General features: G+C 50.7%; 1 protein-coding gene across 5 annotated transcripts in view; it reads left to right on the forward strand.

The window, feature by feature from the left end:
• HDLBP (high density lipoprotein binding protein) overlaps positions 1 to 13053 on the forward strand; it is a 40767-nt gene extending 27714 nt beyond the window's left edge. For 4 of the 5 annotated variants that reach the window (XM_075717087.1, XM_075717086.1, XM_075717088.1 and 1 more), the window contains 16 exons: positions 24 to 128; positions 390 to 503; positions 832 to 918; positions 1086 to 1217; positions 1511 to 1729; positions 2579 to 2800; positions 3031 to 3249; positions 3960 to 4098; positions 4862 to 5016; positions 5650 to 5754; positions 6465 to 6599; positions 7188 to 7331; positions 7522 to 7707; positions 9139 to 9255; positions 9723 to 9851; positions 10599 to 13053. In XM_075717087.1, the coding sequence (XP_075573202.1) occupies positions 24 to 128; positions 390 to 503; positions 832 to 918; positions 1086 to 1217; positions 1511 to 1729; positions 2579 to 2800; positions 3031 to 3249; positions 3960 to 4098; positions 4862 to 5016; positions 5650 to 5754; positions 6465 to 6599; positions 7188 to 7331; positions 7522 to 7707; positions 9139 to 9255; positions 9723 to 9851; positions 10599 to 10685 (2295 nt within the window). In that variant the 3' untranslated portion in view covers positions 10686 to 13053. The remainder of the gene's footprint in view (positions 1 to 23; positions 129 to 389; positions 504 to 831; positions 919 to 1085; positions 1218 to 1510; positions 1730 to 2578; positions 2801 to 3030; positions 3250 to 3959; positions 4099 to 4861; positions 5017 to 5649; positions 5755 to 6464; positions 6600 to 7187; positions 7332 to 7521; positions 7708 to 9138; positions 9256 to 9722; positions 9852 to 10598) is intronic. The other variant, XM_075717089.1, reaches the window with a different exon arrangement.
• The last annotated feature ends 633 nt before the right edge of the window (positions 13054 to 13686 follow it).

Genomic DNA, 13686 nt, shown 5'->3' on the forward strand with positions numbered 1-13686 from the left:
TCAATATAAACTGTTCTCATCAGGAAAATGAACGCACCAAGGACCTAATCATTGAGCAGAAGTTCCACCGGACCATCATTGGGCAAAAGGGTGAGCGGATCCGGGAAATTCGGGAGAAATTCCCAGAGGTAAGGCTTTCTAGGAGATGAGGAATCCAGAGGGGATATTTCCTACTTGGGTAGTAGACATGTCATTGCTGAAGTCATAAATTTAGTGGCTTTGTATCTAATATGTATGAGAAGATAGTTCTTTCGGCCAGAGGCTGCTAATGTGGTTGCCCATTTCCAAATGGGAAAGGGGATGTGTAGGATTCCCCCAACCTTTGCATGTGTCTGACATGGCAATTCTTACATTTGCTTGAGTTGATTATAAATGACCACCTCCTGCAGGTTATCATCAACTTCCCAGATCCTGCACACAAGAGTGACATTGTCCAACTTAGAGGTCCCAAAAATGAGGTGGAGAAGTGCACCAAGTACATGCAAAAGATGGTGGCAGACCTGGTAAGGGGGACTTTTGTCTGCTGTTCTCTCCTACATGCCTGGGTAACCCTGGAATAAAGCAGAACTGTACTGGCTTGGCTAGGACTGAAACACCTCAAGATGAGGGAGCTGTGGACTCTCTTCTGGCTGGCTGGGGACTGGAGGGTAATACCTGTTACTTAAGGACTGTAGGGGAAGGTATTGGCCTTTGCTTATTCTTGCAAGTCTCATATAGAGAACTTCCTTGGGTCTAAGCCTATTGTGAAAAGCTTGTTTATCAAGTTCCGGGGACGGGGCCTCACTTGCCATGACAGTGTAATCTTCAGTTCTCCCTTCCTTTCTCCCTTAGGTTGAAAACAGCTTTTCTATTTCTGTCCCCATCTTTAAACAATTCCACAAGAACATCATAGGGAAAGGAGGTGCCAACATCAAGAAGGTGAGAGATCTTTCCGATCTCCAGTGCTCATTACGGTCACTGCCTGCAGCTAAATCCCGCTTGCTGCTCTCTCCTGCTCATTGATGACGTCCAATATAACCTCCAAGGGCTTTTTTTCTGACATGGGACACCTCTGAGATTATTTCTTTTTTTTTCCTTTGTGGCAGATCCGTGAAGAAAGCAACACCAAAATTGATCTCCCAGCAGAGAACAGCAACTCGGAGACAATTGTTATCACAGGCAAGAGAGCAAACTGTGAGGCTGCTCGCCACAGAATTCTTGCCATCCAGAAGGAGCTGGTAAGTGAAACAACTAGCCTGTTGCAGAGGAGGGACTTGAAAATGTTGCTAGAAGACATAAATACAGAAGAAGTGCTTGTAGTGGGGGAGGGCAGGCAGGAGACAAATGTGAGTATCCGTCTGTTCTTGACTCAAACCTACGTTTGTGACTGCTCATGTGTCAGGAGTAGCCAGGCTCAAAGCCCTCTGGGTCAGGCTGTATAAAGCTCCTAGCAATGTGGGAGTTAGTAAGCAGAGTGGGCGCAAACACATTTCTGCAGCTTGACTAACAGCCTGGTACTGTCCTCTCTTAGGCAAACATCACAGAGGTGGAGGTCTCTATTCCTTCCAAACTGCACAATTCCCTCATTGGCGCCAAAGGCCGCTTCATCCGCTCCATCATGGAGGAGTGTGGTGGAGTCCACATCCACTTCCCCACTGAGGGCTCTGGCAGTGACACTGTGACCATCAGGGGCCCAGCCCAGGATGTGGAGAAAGCCAAGAAACAGCTGCTGCACCTGGCAGAGGAGAAGGTGAGCCTTGTCTCATAGGGGAATGAGCAGGTTGTTTTGGGAAGCTATTTCTTTTTGGGGGTTGAAATGATTCCCTCTGCTTTCTGGGAAGCCTCTGGCATCAGACAGCCTAACCCTCTGTTAAGGGATTTGGGTGCAGTTTGGATGACTAAAAGAAAACTATGCTTCCATCCTTGTGACAATGGGTTCTTCCCCCATGGGTGGAAGAACTGGCTGTAATGCTTCTCTGCCTAGGCTGGGGACATACTCAAAGGGTTAAGGCTTCCTACTGCTGTGGTTTTAATGCTGTTGGGTATCCACACTTCTCTGAAACAGCTTACTCTGCCTATCTCCTTTACTTTTTTCTTGATCTCTGAATTCCAGCTCCAGTTCTTCCATTTCACTGCATATATCCAGGTTTGAGAACTCTGGGTTACCAGACCTTGCTCTGAGTTGTGGCTGACTGACTGATCTTTTTAATGGCAAGAAAAAACCCTTTTTAACATCAGCATGTGAACGTGTTCTCCTGATTAGTTGGTTGCCTCTGCTGCCTGGCTTGCAGCAGTCAGTTAGCAAATGATTATGCTGCTTTGTGTGAGTGTCAGACCCTTCACCTAGGGAAGTCTTCTGCTCATATTCTCACCAGTCGTGCTGAGTGTGGAGTTAGCTTTTCAGCCCTGAGAACATCTTTTGGGTAGTGCTTTTAGTTTGAGAAATCGTATACATTTTTGACTTCGACAGCAAGCTGCATCTACCTTATTTTTGTAACACTGTGGATGTGGGTGCAGGTAACATACCTACATGCCTACTATTGATGCTGATGTATCTTCTGTATATTGACATGTCCCATGGGTATCTGACTCCTTTCAGCAAACAAAGAGTTACACCGTAGACCTCCGTGCAAAGCCAGAGTACCACAAATTCCTTATTGGTAAGGGTGGTGGCAACATCCGTAAGGTGCGTGACAACACTGGGGCCCGCATCATCTTCCCAACCTCTGAGGACAAAGATCAGGAGCTGATTACTATCATGGGAACTGAGGAGGCTGTTAAAGAGGCACAGAAGGAGTTGGAGGCCCTCATCAAGAACCTGGTATGAACTACTTTTTCTCCTTTCTTGCCTATCGCTGTAGCAAGATGTAATGAGTTGGTGTGGAGGACCTGCTTGTCCTAAAACCATGTGCTGCCCTTCATGAGAGCTCAGGAAGATTGTCCTCGCTGTCACTTGTTGGAGTGAGGTTGTAAACTGATTGCTGTTGAGTGCAGCAAACTTGTGCTTATCACCAGGACAGGCAGGGTTGACTGGCTGTCATCTCTTGGCAGGATAATGTGGTTGAAGACTCCATGGTGGTGGACCCCAAGCACCACCGCCACTTTGTCATCCGGAGAGGGCAAGTTCTGCGTGAGATCGCAGATGAGTATGGTGGTGTGATGGTCAGCTTTCCACGCTCTGGCACCCAGAGCGACAAAGTCACCCTCAAGGGAGCCAAGGATTGTGTGGAGGCAGCCAAGAAACGCATCCAGGAGATCATCGAGGACCTGGTATGTCGCAGGAAAGCTGTTTCTTGTATACTTCATTGCTTCAGCAGTGCCCTCCTTGAACCTGCTGTACAGTCAAGCTCTATGTGAACAAGTCCCATGGTAGTTCTGGGATTTAAAGCCTTGCTGTCAACATGCAGGGTCTGCAGACTTTAGATCCCAGCCTGGGGAATGGCAGCTGGCTCCAAAGTGGCAATGCTATATGAAGGAATTGCTTCCTCTGACCATCTTCTTGGTTTTTAGGAGTGGAAATAGGAGACCCTTCTGTGGTGTACGGCTAGACATTAAAAGATTGGAGCCTTCTAGTGCCTCTCCATGCCTGGCCTTGGGCAGTAGTTGCTCTCTGGGGTTTCCTGTGCTGTTAGTATTGTCTTTCGGAAGCAGCAAACTGTCAAACCTCTTCGTTTCCTTTCCTTCCTTCTTTATCTTTTTCCTTTCTTCTAATGCTTCCTCCTCTTCAGGGTAATAGCTTGAGCTTTGGTTCTTGGAAGCCTTTAACGTCATGGCGTGGAGGCAGCCTTCATTAAGAAATCCTCTGCTAACTTCTCTGAGAGAGGAAAGATTCTAGGAAACTTTCAGTTCTTCCCCTGTCAGCAGCTGTTATCTTTTCTAACTCCTCACTGTGTTCATTATGGATTTCACCATGCACAAGCATCCTGTTTTCTGGTGTGAAAGAGGCTGCATCGCAATAGAGCAACTCTGCTTTCTCACAGGAAGCTCAAGTGACAATCGAATGCACCATCCCACAAAAGTTCCACCGCTCCATTATGGGCCCCAAAGGATCCCGGATCCAGCAGATCACCCGGGACTATGGTGTCCAGATCAAATTCCCTGACAGGGAGGAGAACCCAGGTACACCCATGGATGCACGTTTGCATGGTAGCTGCAGTGATCAAATGAGTGTAGTGTAGTGTAGCCTACACTCCATATCAGTGGAGATGTTCTACTTAAAATCTATGGAGAACTAACCCCGGGTGTTCCCTGCAGTGTCCTTGAATCTGGGCTTAGCATCAATCTTGCCCTCTTGGGAAGAGGGGACAGTTTTAGGAGGTAAAACTGCAGACATGGGTGTTCTGAATGTGTTCTCACCACAGAGTGCAGGGAGTACAAAGACCTATCCTGGCAAAAAGGGCTCTACAGGCCAAGGTCTCTGATTTCTCATGCTCTTGTTGCTGGGTGTACTGAATTCTGCACAGCTGGGGCTTGTTGGATACTCTGGCCTAGCACCAGCCATCCTGCTGTAACATCCAATGCTGTGTGGGTGAACTTCCCTGTTGGGGAAGAAACTGCCAGACTTACCTGTTGTCTCCACTGACACAGGAGTGCAGCGACCGCTTCTGTAGTGCAGTTGCAGGCCCTTTCTGTGCAGGCAAAGGCAATATCAATGCTGTGCAGAGAAGTGTGGAGGAGACTATCTCAGTAGATGTTCTTGTTCTGCTTGTTCCAGGCTAAGCCCTGGCAAGCTGCCTGTGCTAGGAGTAACCTCCTCCATAGCAGTCTATAGTGTCTGACCTCTTGTGGCAAAGCCCACACTGAGCCTGAGGATCTGGAGGGGGGAGATAATGAGCAAGGAGGGGGCTCTGTGCATTTAACATGAGACTTCCAATGTTTCCAGCCCCTGTTGCAGAGCCAGCTGTGCAGGAGAATGGCGAGGAAGGTGGGGAAGGCAAGGACGGGAAGGATGCAGATCCCAGCTCTCCAAAGAAGTGCGATATCATCATCATCTCTGGCCGCAGGGAGAAGTGTGAGGCAGCAAAGGAGGCACTGCAGGTATGTGGCTTTCTAAGCCCTTTAATCGTGTAATGAAGTGATGCCTGATGCAAGAAACTCACTGCAGGCTTTAGCGGTGGTAATAAAAACTACTCAAAGTTGCAATCCAGGTGGTCACTGATGCTAACTGTGGAGGTGGTCTGTACCACTCAAGGGAAGTCCTCTGATTGCTCTGTGATATGTCCTGGCTGCTTGAATCATAGTCCCTGACCTTGCAATTGCTAGAGCTTGTAGGCAGCCCTGAGTTACTTGCCATAAAAGCATGACATGCTTGATTTATGTAGCACGGCTGGAAGGAGACAGAGTCTGATTGAGGCTGAATCATTCTAGCTTTAGCAGACCTTGCCATGCTCCTGTAGTGATGTTGTCCAAGTCTCTGCTAGATGGAAGCCAAGGATACGAAAACAGCCTGTCCCCAGAGGCGGGATTTAACATGGCTTGTTTGGAAAAAGTGCTTTAACAACCAACAGGTCATCTTAGTGTTTGCAGCTGTTCTCTCTTCCTGTAGAGTTTGTATCCTGACTACAAGGGAATGTACCTCAGTTCAGCAACATGTTCTTTTGGGCAAGTGTATGGCAAGCTGAAAGGCAGGAAAAGTCTTTCAGGTGGTAAACTGTGCTCCCTCTCCTGCAGGCTCTGGTTCCTGTCACCATTGAGGTGGAAGTTCCCTTTGATCTTCACCGTTACATCATTGGCCAGAAAGGAAGTGGGATCCGCAAAATGATGGATGAGTTTGAAGTAAGTTGTTGCCCTTCCTCCCCTCTTCTCTGTCCTGGAGAATCTGTAAATGACCGTGTTTGTGGTGATGGCAATCAGTTGTGACATACTCAGGACCTCTGTGGCTTGACCATGGAATACGAGCTCTGTAATAAGAAAATGAGACCTGTGTGATTTAGTCCCTGGCTCCGGGGCTCAGTAGGTTTCATGCTGAAGCTGTATGATCGCTGTTGATGCCATGAGTGTTGCGTGACTTGTTTGGTGCCTACAGGGATTCCTCACCAGTGTGAGAGTTGTTTTCCTCCTAGGCCATGGGAAACAGCTCTGCTGTGCCTGCCCATTTGGGAGAATTCCCCACAAGCCCACAGGGACTCTTGAGGCTGATGCAGGTTGGCTGCAGACAGTGCTATTGAACATGTGTTTGTTTCCTAGCCTCTCCAGGCTGGCACAGGGACTGCTGGGGACTGAAGCCCCACAGCAAAGCAATCTTATATAGATAATGGCTGAAGAAACAGGGTTCTATTCAAAAACCACCTAGACATGGTCCCAGGCAGCTGATTCTAGGTGGCCCTGCTTGAGCAGAGGGGTTGGACCAGGTGACCTCTCCATTGTCAACCATTCTGTGATTCTGTGGTTCAGGCTGTCTGTGTGGGAGCTGGTCTCGGTGGCAGGGGAGATGCCAACCTGCAGTGAGCAGTGATACAAAACAGTAATGGCTACTTGTTACTCAGGTGAACATCCAGGTCCCTGCTCCTGAGCTGCAGTCAGATACCATCACCATCACTGGGCTGGCTACCAACCTGGACCGTGCCAAGGCTGGGCTGCTGGAAAGAGTGAAGGAGCTGCAAGCTGAACAAGAGGATCGGGTAAGGCCTGTGCCTGTCCTTCCTCCTTCCAGCCAAACAAGCCTTCAGCCTCTGGGTGTTCCTCTCAGAAGTTGTGCAGACTCCTGGAACCCCTCTCCTTTTAAGGCCACCCTTAGTTGCTTTGTGAGTGTGGAGTGCTCATAAGTGGGTTATCCAGATGTAACCCATTCAACATGAACTGACAGGAGAGTTTTGGGTTTCTACTTTAGGTAACTTTGGACTGCCCAGGGCTCTATCACACCTTCATGTACCTTAGAGACACTGCAGGTTGGGTACCTCACTGTGTTAGGAGTCTTTCTGTACCTATCCTCATTGAATCCTTATCACAGCTCTGAATAAACAGGTGAGGGATGAGTTGGATGGTTGTTTGCTACTTGTAGTTTCCTGCTGAATTTGGTGAAAGCACAAGGCTGCAGCAGGCAGATGTCTTGGGTGCTCTTCTGTAGCTATGTACATAGGCATGACCCTGCAGAATCTGTCTGCACATGTCAGGAGCCAGAAGAAGACACTGGGACTTAGATGGACATCACTGGACCAGCCATGGTGTGTTCCCTGGTGTTGTATCTCATTCTGCTTCTCCTGTTCCAGGCCTTGCGAAGCTTCAAGCTGACAGTCACTGTGGATCCAAAGTATCACCCTAAAATCATTGGGCGGAAGGGAGCAGTGATCACCCAGATACGCACAGAGCATGAGGTCAACATCCAGTTCCCTGACAAGGATGATGAAAGCCAGGTGAGAGGTCAGAGGGGGTGCAAGCAGGCCTGCTGGTTGTCTCTGAGCATAGGAAGCACAGCATCTTCTCTAGGGCTCTGATCTCCACATGCCGCCTTTGGATAAGGCAGAGGGTAAAAGGGATTAGCAGGGAGAAGGCTTGCTCAGCTGCTTATGAGCCTGGTCTCTCACACATTTCCTTGTGCCCCAGGCCCAAGACCAGATCACCATCACTGGCTATGAGAAGAATGCCGAGGCTGCCCGGGATGCCATCATGAAGATTGTTGGTGAGCTGGAGCAGATGGTCTCTGAGGATGTGACTCTAGACCATCGTGTTCACGCACGCATCATTGGTGCACGTGGTAAAGCCATCCGCAAAATCATGGATGAGTTCAAGGTGAGTGTGGGGTGATGCAGCACAGGCTGGGCCTGGGCAGCCAGTGGTGCTGCTCGCTCCTGTGCTAAGAGCTTGGTAGCAGCTTGGTGCTAGGGGCTGAATTCAGAAGCGTGATGCTGACATCTTGTGGTCCTTGTGTCTTGTGCCTCTGGAGCACCTTCAGCTAGAACAGGCACAAAAGAAAAGCCAGTGCTGTCCTGCTCACTCCCAGCTGTGTCACCACAAGCATGTGAGAAGAATCCCTGGGCCAGGGCACCCTGGTAAGCCCTGGCCAGCTGGGCTGTCTGGACACCACACCCAGACACCAGCTGAAACATCCACACACAACCTTAGCTGTGCCCTTCTTCTGGGAGCCAGGCAGGGTAGAGGCTGAGCTCTTCTGTCTTGCTGGAGCACAGCCAGAAGAGGAACCTGGAAATGAGTCCTTGGTGTTCTGGGTTAGCCCTGCAAACAGCACTGAGCTCTGTCCCTCTGTGCAGCCCTTTTAGTGGGTTTCTTGCAGACAGCATCCTGGATGGTCTTCAAAGGGAGGAGGTGGTTATGTCAGCTACTCCGATTACTGGAAGCGGACAGTCAGGCTTGTTGCTGGGGGACTCTGGGAGGGTACTGCGCCCAGACCACCTCAGCTTGAGCTTAGCTCAAGGAAGTCCTCTGGATTTCTTTGTCTGTCTAGGCCACTGTTGATTCCCTTGACTTTGGGAATCTTGACGCACTCTCAGGGCTCCAGATTTGGCAAAGTCAGCTGACTCTGGGAAGGGCAAGGACCTTTGCCCCTGACGGCATGTGGCAGTAGCATGCTTTACTTATAGGGGCAGTAGTGAATGTGAATCCAGAGTGATGAGGCTTTGGAGACATGCGTCTTGGCTGGTTCAGTTGTTGAAACAAGCTGTTTGGTTCCCAAATGAGCAGTCTTTGATTTTGGTCCTGTCTTGTGTGGCTTCCCTGCACCCATCTGGAAGGCAAGCTGTCAGAGCTCAGTGGCTGTGTGTGGGGTACGCTAAGCCAGCTCCATAACATGATTGTCAGCCAGGATTACTCTATCTGTGGAGGAGACAGAAAGCTGATTGTGCTTCATACTAATGGCTTGATGGTGAAAATGCAGCAGTGTGAGGAGCCCTCTTCTGCTTCTGCTGCAAGTGCTGCACAGAAAGCAGTGGGCCTCTGGGCAGTGAGAGCAGCAGAGACTGCTGGAAGGTGGGTTGTTACTACAGACTCTGTTCTGCCTTCCTTCACAGGGGAACCAGATAAGCTTCAGGGCCAGGTATATTCCAGTGCACCCCCCAGCATCTGAACTAGGGAGGTCCTAAACAGACTTGTGGCAGTGAACAGATCAGAGCTTTTCTCTTCTGTGAATCTAATGACAAGGGTCATGGGAAGTCTGTGGCTTTTCAGATGTGCCATCTAAGTCCCATCCTGTTCCTTGTGTTGCAGGTAGATATTCGCTTTCCCCAGAGTGGAGCTCCTGACCCCAACTGTGTGACTGTGACAGGACTCCCTGAGAATGTGGAAGAAGCTATCGATCACATCCTGAACTTGGAGGAGGAATATGTAAGTGTTCAGCATATCTGTGCAGGGGCTTAGCAAGGATTTCCTCTGCCACAGAGCCAGATGTCTGAAGTATCTCCATGTGGTATTTTCTACTACTGCATTGGAGAACTCAAGCTCTGTGCAGGTGGCAGTCAGCCCTCATCTGCAACTGTCCCTCAGACCAACCGGGTGTGGAGCCCCAGGCTGTGCCCTGCAAAGCAGTGCAAGGACTGGCCCCACTGCCCAGGAGGGGGCAGTGAATGAGAATGCTGGGACACCACCAGGATGTGCACATGCTTGCCTTGCTGCAGCTTGCATCAGTTAGGAGTTGATGGCCCTCAGACTAGTGCAGAAACACTGTATTAGGTCACTGTAGAACAGGCTGGTGACCTTGGACGGGTTGCAGCATGGTGAGATGCAGGGGAGGCATGTTACACCAGTTTGAGGAATTATCAAGATCTTCCCCTAACTGGGCCGTGTCACTGCAGCTTGCAGATGTGGTGGACAATGAGGCAATGCAGGTGTATATGAAGCCCTCTTCCCATGAAGAGTCCAAGGCCCCATCCAAGGGCTTTGTGGTGAGAGATGCCCCCTGGGCCACTGTCAACAACGAAAAGGTGAGTGCTACTTCTGCTACAGGCCTGGGGACACAGGGAATGTAGCACCTTTTGCCAAGGACCTACCCTGAGGTCTGGCCCTCATATCTCAGCTGGGGAAACTGAGTACTCTCCCTCCTTTGGCTGCAGAGAAAGCAGTGAAGGACCCTCTTGCTCTTTGTGGCCTGTGCAAGTTGAGGGCAGGCCTGGGCTCTGCCTCTCCAGCTTCCAAAGCACTGCTGTCTTTCTTCCAAACATCTTGCCCACACTGACTATCCCACTGTGGAGCTGTTGGGGAATGGGGGACCCATACTAGAAAGTGTCCTGCCATGTCGTGTTGGGTTTTTTTAGGGGTAGGGATGGGGCCCTGGGACTTCTAACTCTTCTGCTGCAGCACAGAACCAGCTCAATGTTTGCAGCTGTGTTCTGGCTGGGAGCAGTGAGCTGGAACATGCAGCAGCTCTGTCCTCAGCTGCCCCGGCGCTGCTGCAGGACTGGCCTCACCCCACTCCAGTGACTGAGTTACTGAGGTTGGTCCCTCAGAGCCCTTGATCTACCTGCCATTTGCTCCTATCTGCACCCTTCTAAATGTCATCTCTAGGTGGCTTGACCATCCACCCTGGGCAGTCCTAAGGGCATAATGATCTTTTTCGGCCCTCCCCCATTGTCTCTGCTCATGGGACATCAGAAACACTGCTTAGCTCGGGTGCATCGTGCAGGTTCGCAGCAGGGCAGGAGCTTAACTTGTTCCCTTTTTGTTTGCTCTAGGCCCCTGATATGAGCAGTTCTGAAGACTTCCCCAGCTTTGGGGCTCAAGTGGCCCCCAAGACTCTTCCCTGGGGACCCAAACGATAATGACCTGGAAGCAGAAACATCTCCTCCAGCCCGCTGACCTGACACTAACCTGCCACAAATACTTCCTGTCTGAAATCTGACCCAGCGGCTGGAGCACAAGTCAATTGCCCCAAGAGGTCTCCTAATGGCGTCTAGAGTGCTAGATCCCATCGTGTTCCCCTCAGCTAACTGTGGCTAGGACCCACCCTCATCTCTTGATGGATATTTTTTCCTCCTTTGGAACCAGACTTCTGCTCAAACACTAAATGTGTGTGGTTTTGTTAGACACTTCATAATTGACTCAAAGTGGCTAAGATTTGCAGCTTCCCAAGCGCTAGCAGAGCAATCTGCTCTCTTGAGCATGTCTTACTAGGCATTCTTGCCTTCATTAGGAGACCTCCTTTACTGTGGCTAGGAATCAACTTCCTGTCTCATGACCTCAGGAAATAAATTTCCTTGACTGTCTAAAGCCAAAACGTTTGCCCTCCTTCCTTTGTGTTTATCCCAGGCCTTACCTTACCTTTGTAGAGTGCAATCAACTTTTTTTCCTTTTAACTGCCAAAAATTCATTTAATGCTGATAGCTGACTATGGGGAGAGCTTAAAATAATCTAAAAGGTCAGAAACTTGCTTTTTAAAGGAACAAAACCTTCAATAGGCTGTAGAAGCAGCAGAGATGGAAGGGACCAGAACAACGTATGGCTACCCTGGTCAGGTAAACACCTCTGAGTGCAGTGCGTAGCGAGCGCACCCCTGTGCCACACCAAGCACAGCCCCAGCCTGCACGCTTGACGAGTCTTCCAGTGCGTGATGACAGACCCTGCTCCTAGTTCCCCACATTCCCTTGTTCACCCTTCCAAACAGCCAACAGTGTGAGCAGGCAGGTGAGCCAGCACATGACAGTATCACCAGATGAGACAGATTTGGGTTGGCCAAGGTTGCTGTGGTGGCATGGCCCAGGAGAAGCTGGTGGGAAGCACAGCCTTGAGAAGCTTTAGTACTCTGCTAGCACTGCAGCATCTAGGCATGAGCGGTAGGGACACCTATTACTATTGCCTTCTTTCTACCTCAAAAGTCGGTACGATGGTGGCCTCTCAGTGTAAGTGGGTAAACAGCTGTTCCAGCTCTTGCCCTGGCACCCAGAGCAGAAGCGTGGAGAAGCAAGAGGAGCCTTTTGTCTCCCGAGTGGCTGTGGGAGCTCCTCTGGAGGGAAGCTGAGTATGGTGACGATGAGGCAGGCTGCAACTCAGAACTGTAGGACTGCTTGCTGAGCTAGAACAGAGCTCGGCCCCAAGGTCATAGGTGCAGCCTTGCCACAGCCCTCGGCTGCAGAGGTTGTGAGCTAGGCTTCTGCTCTGATGGCACTGAGGGGCTGACGGCACGGTGCATTGAGCCCTCCCTGAGGCCTCCATCGTATGGGCAGTAGAGGGTGATCCATACTCTGTACTCTGGGCTGCTTGCGCCTAGGCCCTGCCACAGCTTGCTCAAAGGGGGCTGTGTCCAAGCTCCTCCAGCCAGTAAGAGGAAAATCATGTCTTTGTGGAGGGAGGCAGGAAGCATGGGGTTTCTGTGTTCCCTCCTTCCCCTGCCTCATTCCTACAGAGGTTGTAGTCTGAGCCATTCCTCTATCCCAGCTGCTTCAGCTCTCGGACAAGCAGGAGTCCCTAGCCTCTCTTCTCTAGTGCTGCTTACGGAACAAAGGCCCAAAACTCTGTCAAGCTGAGCCCAGCGTTCTTGCCTTTCCCTCTGGCAAGTCTGACATGCCGACACTTCTTCCTGTGCCAGCTCTTCTTGGAAGAAGCTGCTATGCAGAAGTTGAACCAAAACCTCACAGTGCTCTCCTTAAGTTTGAGAAATGACTGAAGCTGACCACGGCCCATTGCAGGGCACCTGGCTGCCCCTGAAGGACAGGGTGGCCTTGCTCCAGCACAGGAGACAGGGTGGGTCAGACAGAGCTAGGGTGACACCCTTGCATCTGTGTCTGTCAGAAAATGGTTATTACCCCTGTAGCTTAGGTCTGTCCTATGTCACCAAGCCTATCGTCCCCCTCTTTATGCCCCGCCCCGTGCCCTCACCAGTTGCACAGCTAGGCTTGAGTTACATTTGGGGCACCACCGTCTGGGCCTGTGCCCCATAGCCCAACCCTCCACTCTAAAGAAGGTCATGAAGTGATTGTACCTAGTACTGTCCCCCCACCACCCTCTTTCTGCAGCAGACTGTGGCATGTGTCCATTTCTTCTCTATGACGTCTTCCATATTGTACGTTTCCATAGCAATGATCCCTTGGCCTTAACTTTGGAATTTGGAGACTATATGCAAACATGTAAAAAGGCTCATGAGTATGGATGACACTGGAATTTTATAAATTCTAAAATAAAACCTGAAACAGCTTGGCGTGTCATGGATATTATTTCTACTGGTGGGTTGAGATCCAAGGCAGCCCTTTCTTGGCTGGGTTTAGCCCAATTTGAGGAGTTCCAGCTTGCATGCGTGAGCCTCTGCTGTGGTGGTGGCCCTTGCTGAGGTGGGATTTGCACAGCAAGTGGCTGGGTCAAGGGAGGAGGTGGGAGCAGCACCAGGCAGCAGCAGATGCTGTGCCCCCCTCACAGGGAGGCGGTGCCGGGGACAGGGACACTGCTAATGTAGGGGAGGAGTGGGAGGCACCAGCCATGGTCCCTCTTGCTCATCTCCTCCATAGCCAGAGCCTCTCGATTGCCTTCTGTGACTGGCACTGCCACACAGCACCCACCAGCCAGGGCCAAGCTGCTGCTCTCCAATAGGCGAAGCTTGGTTCAGGGGCTGCTGTGTCAGAGGATCACAGCTTGCCTCTCACGCTCACCAGGTGTCTCCATGGCTCTCCCCCTCCCAACAGCAGCTCAGCCATTCCCACTGTACCTGTTGGCGCTGGCAGGAGCAAACCCTCCAGCTGTGGTTACATACAGCACAGGTGGAGGCAGGAGAAGCAAGAGCCAGTGCAGGAGGTCATAGCCCTAGCTTCGCTTGCCCAAGCGGCAAGCGGAGCT

Source organism: Pelecanus crispus, chromosome 9, assembly GCF_030463565.1.
Source record: "Pelecanus crispus isolate bPelCri1 chromosome 9, bPelCri1.pri, whole genome shotgun sequence".
Lineage (NCBI taxonomy): Eukaryota > Metazoa > Chordata > Aves > Pelecaniformes > Pelecanidae > Pelecanus > Pelecanus crispus.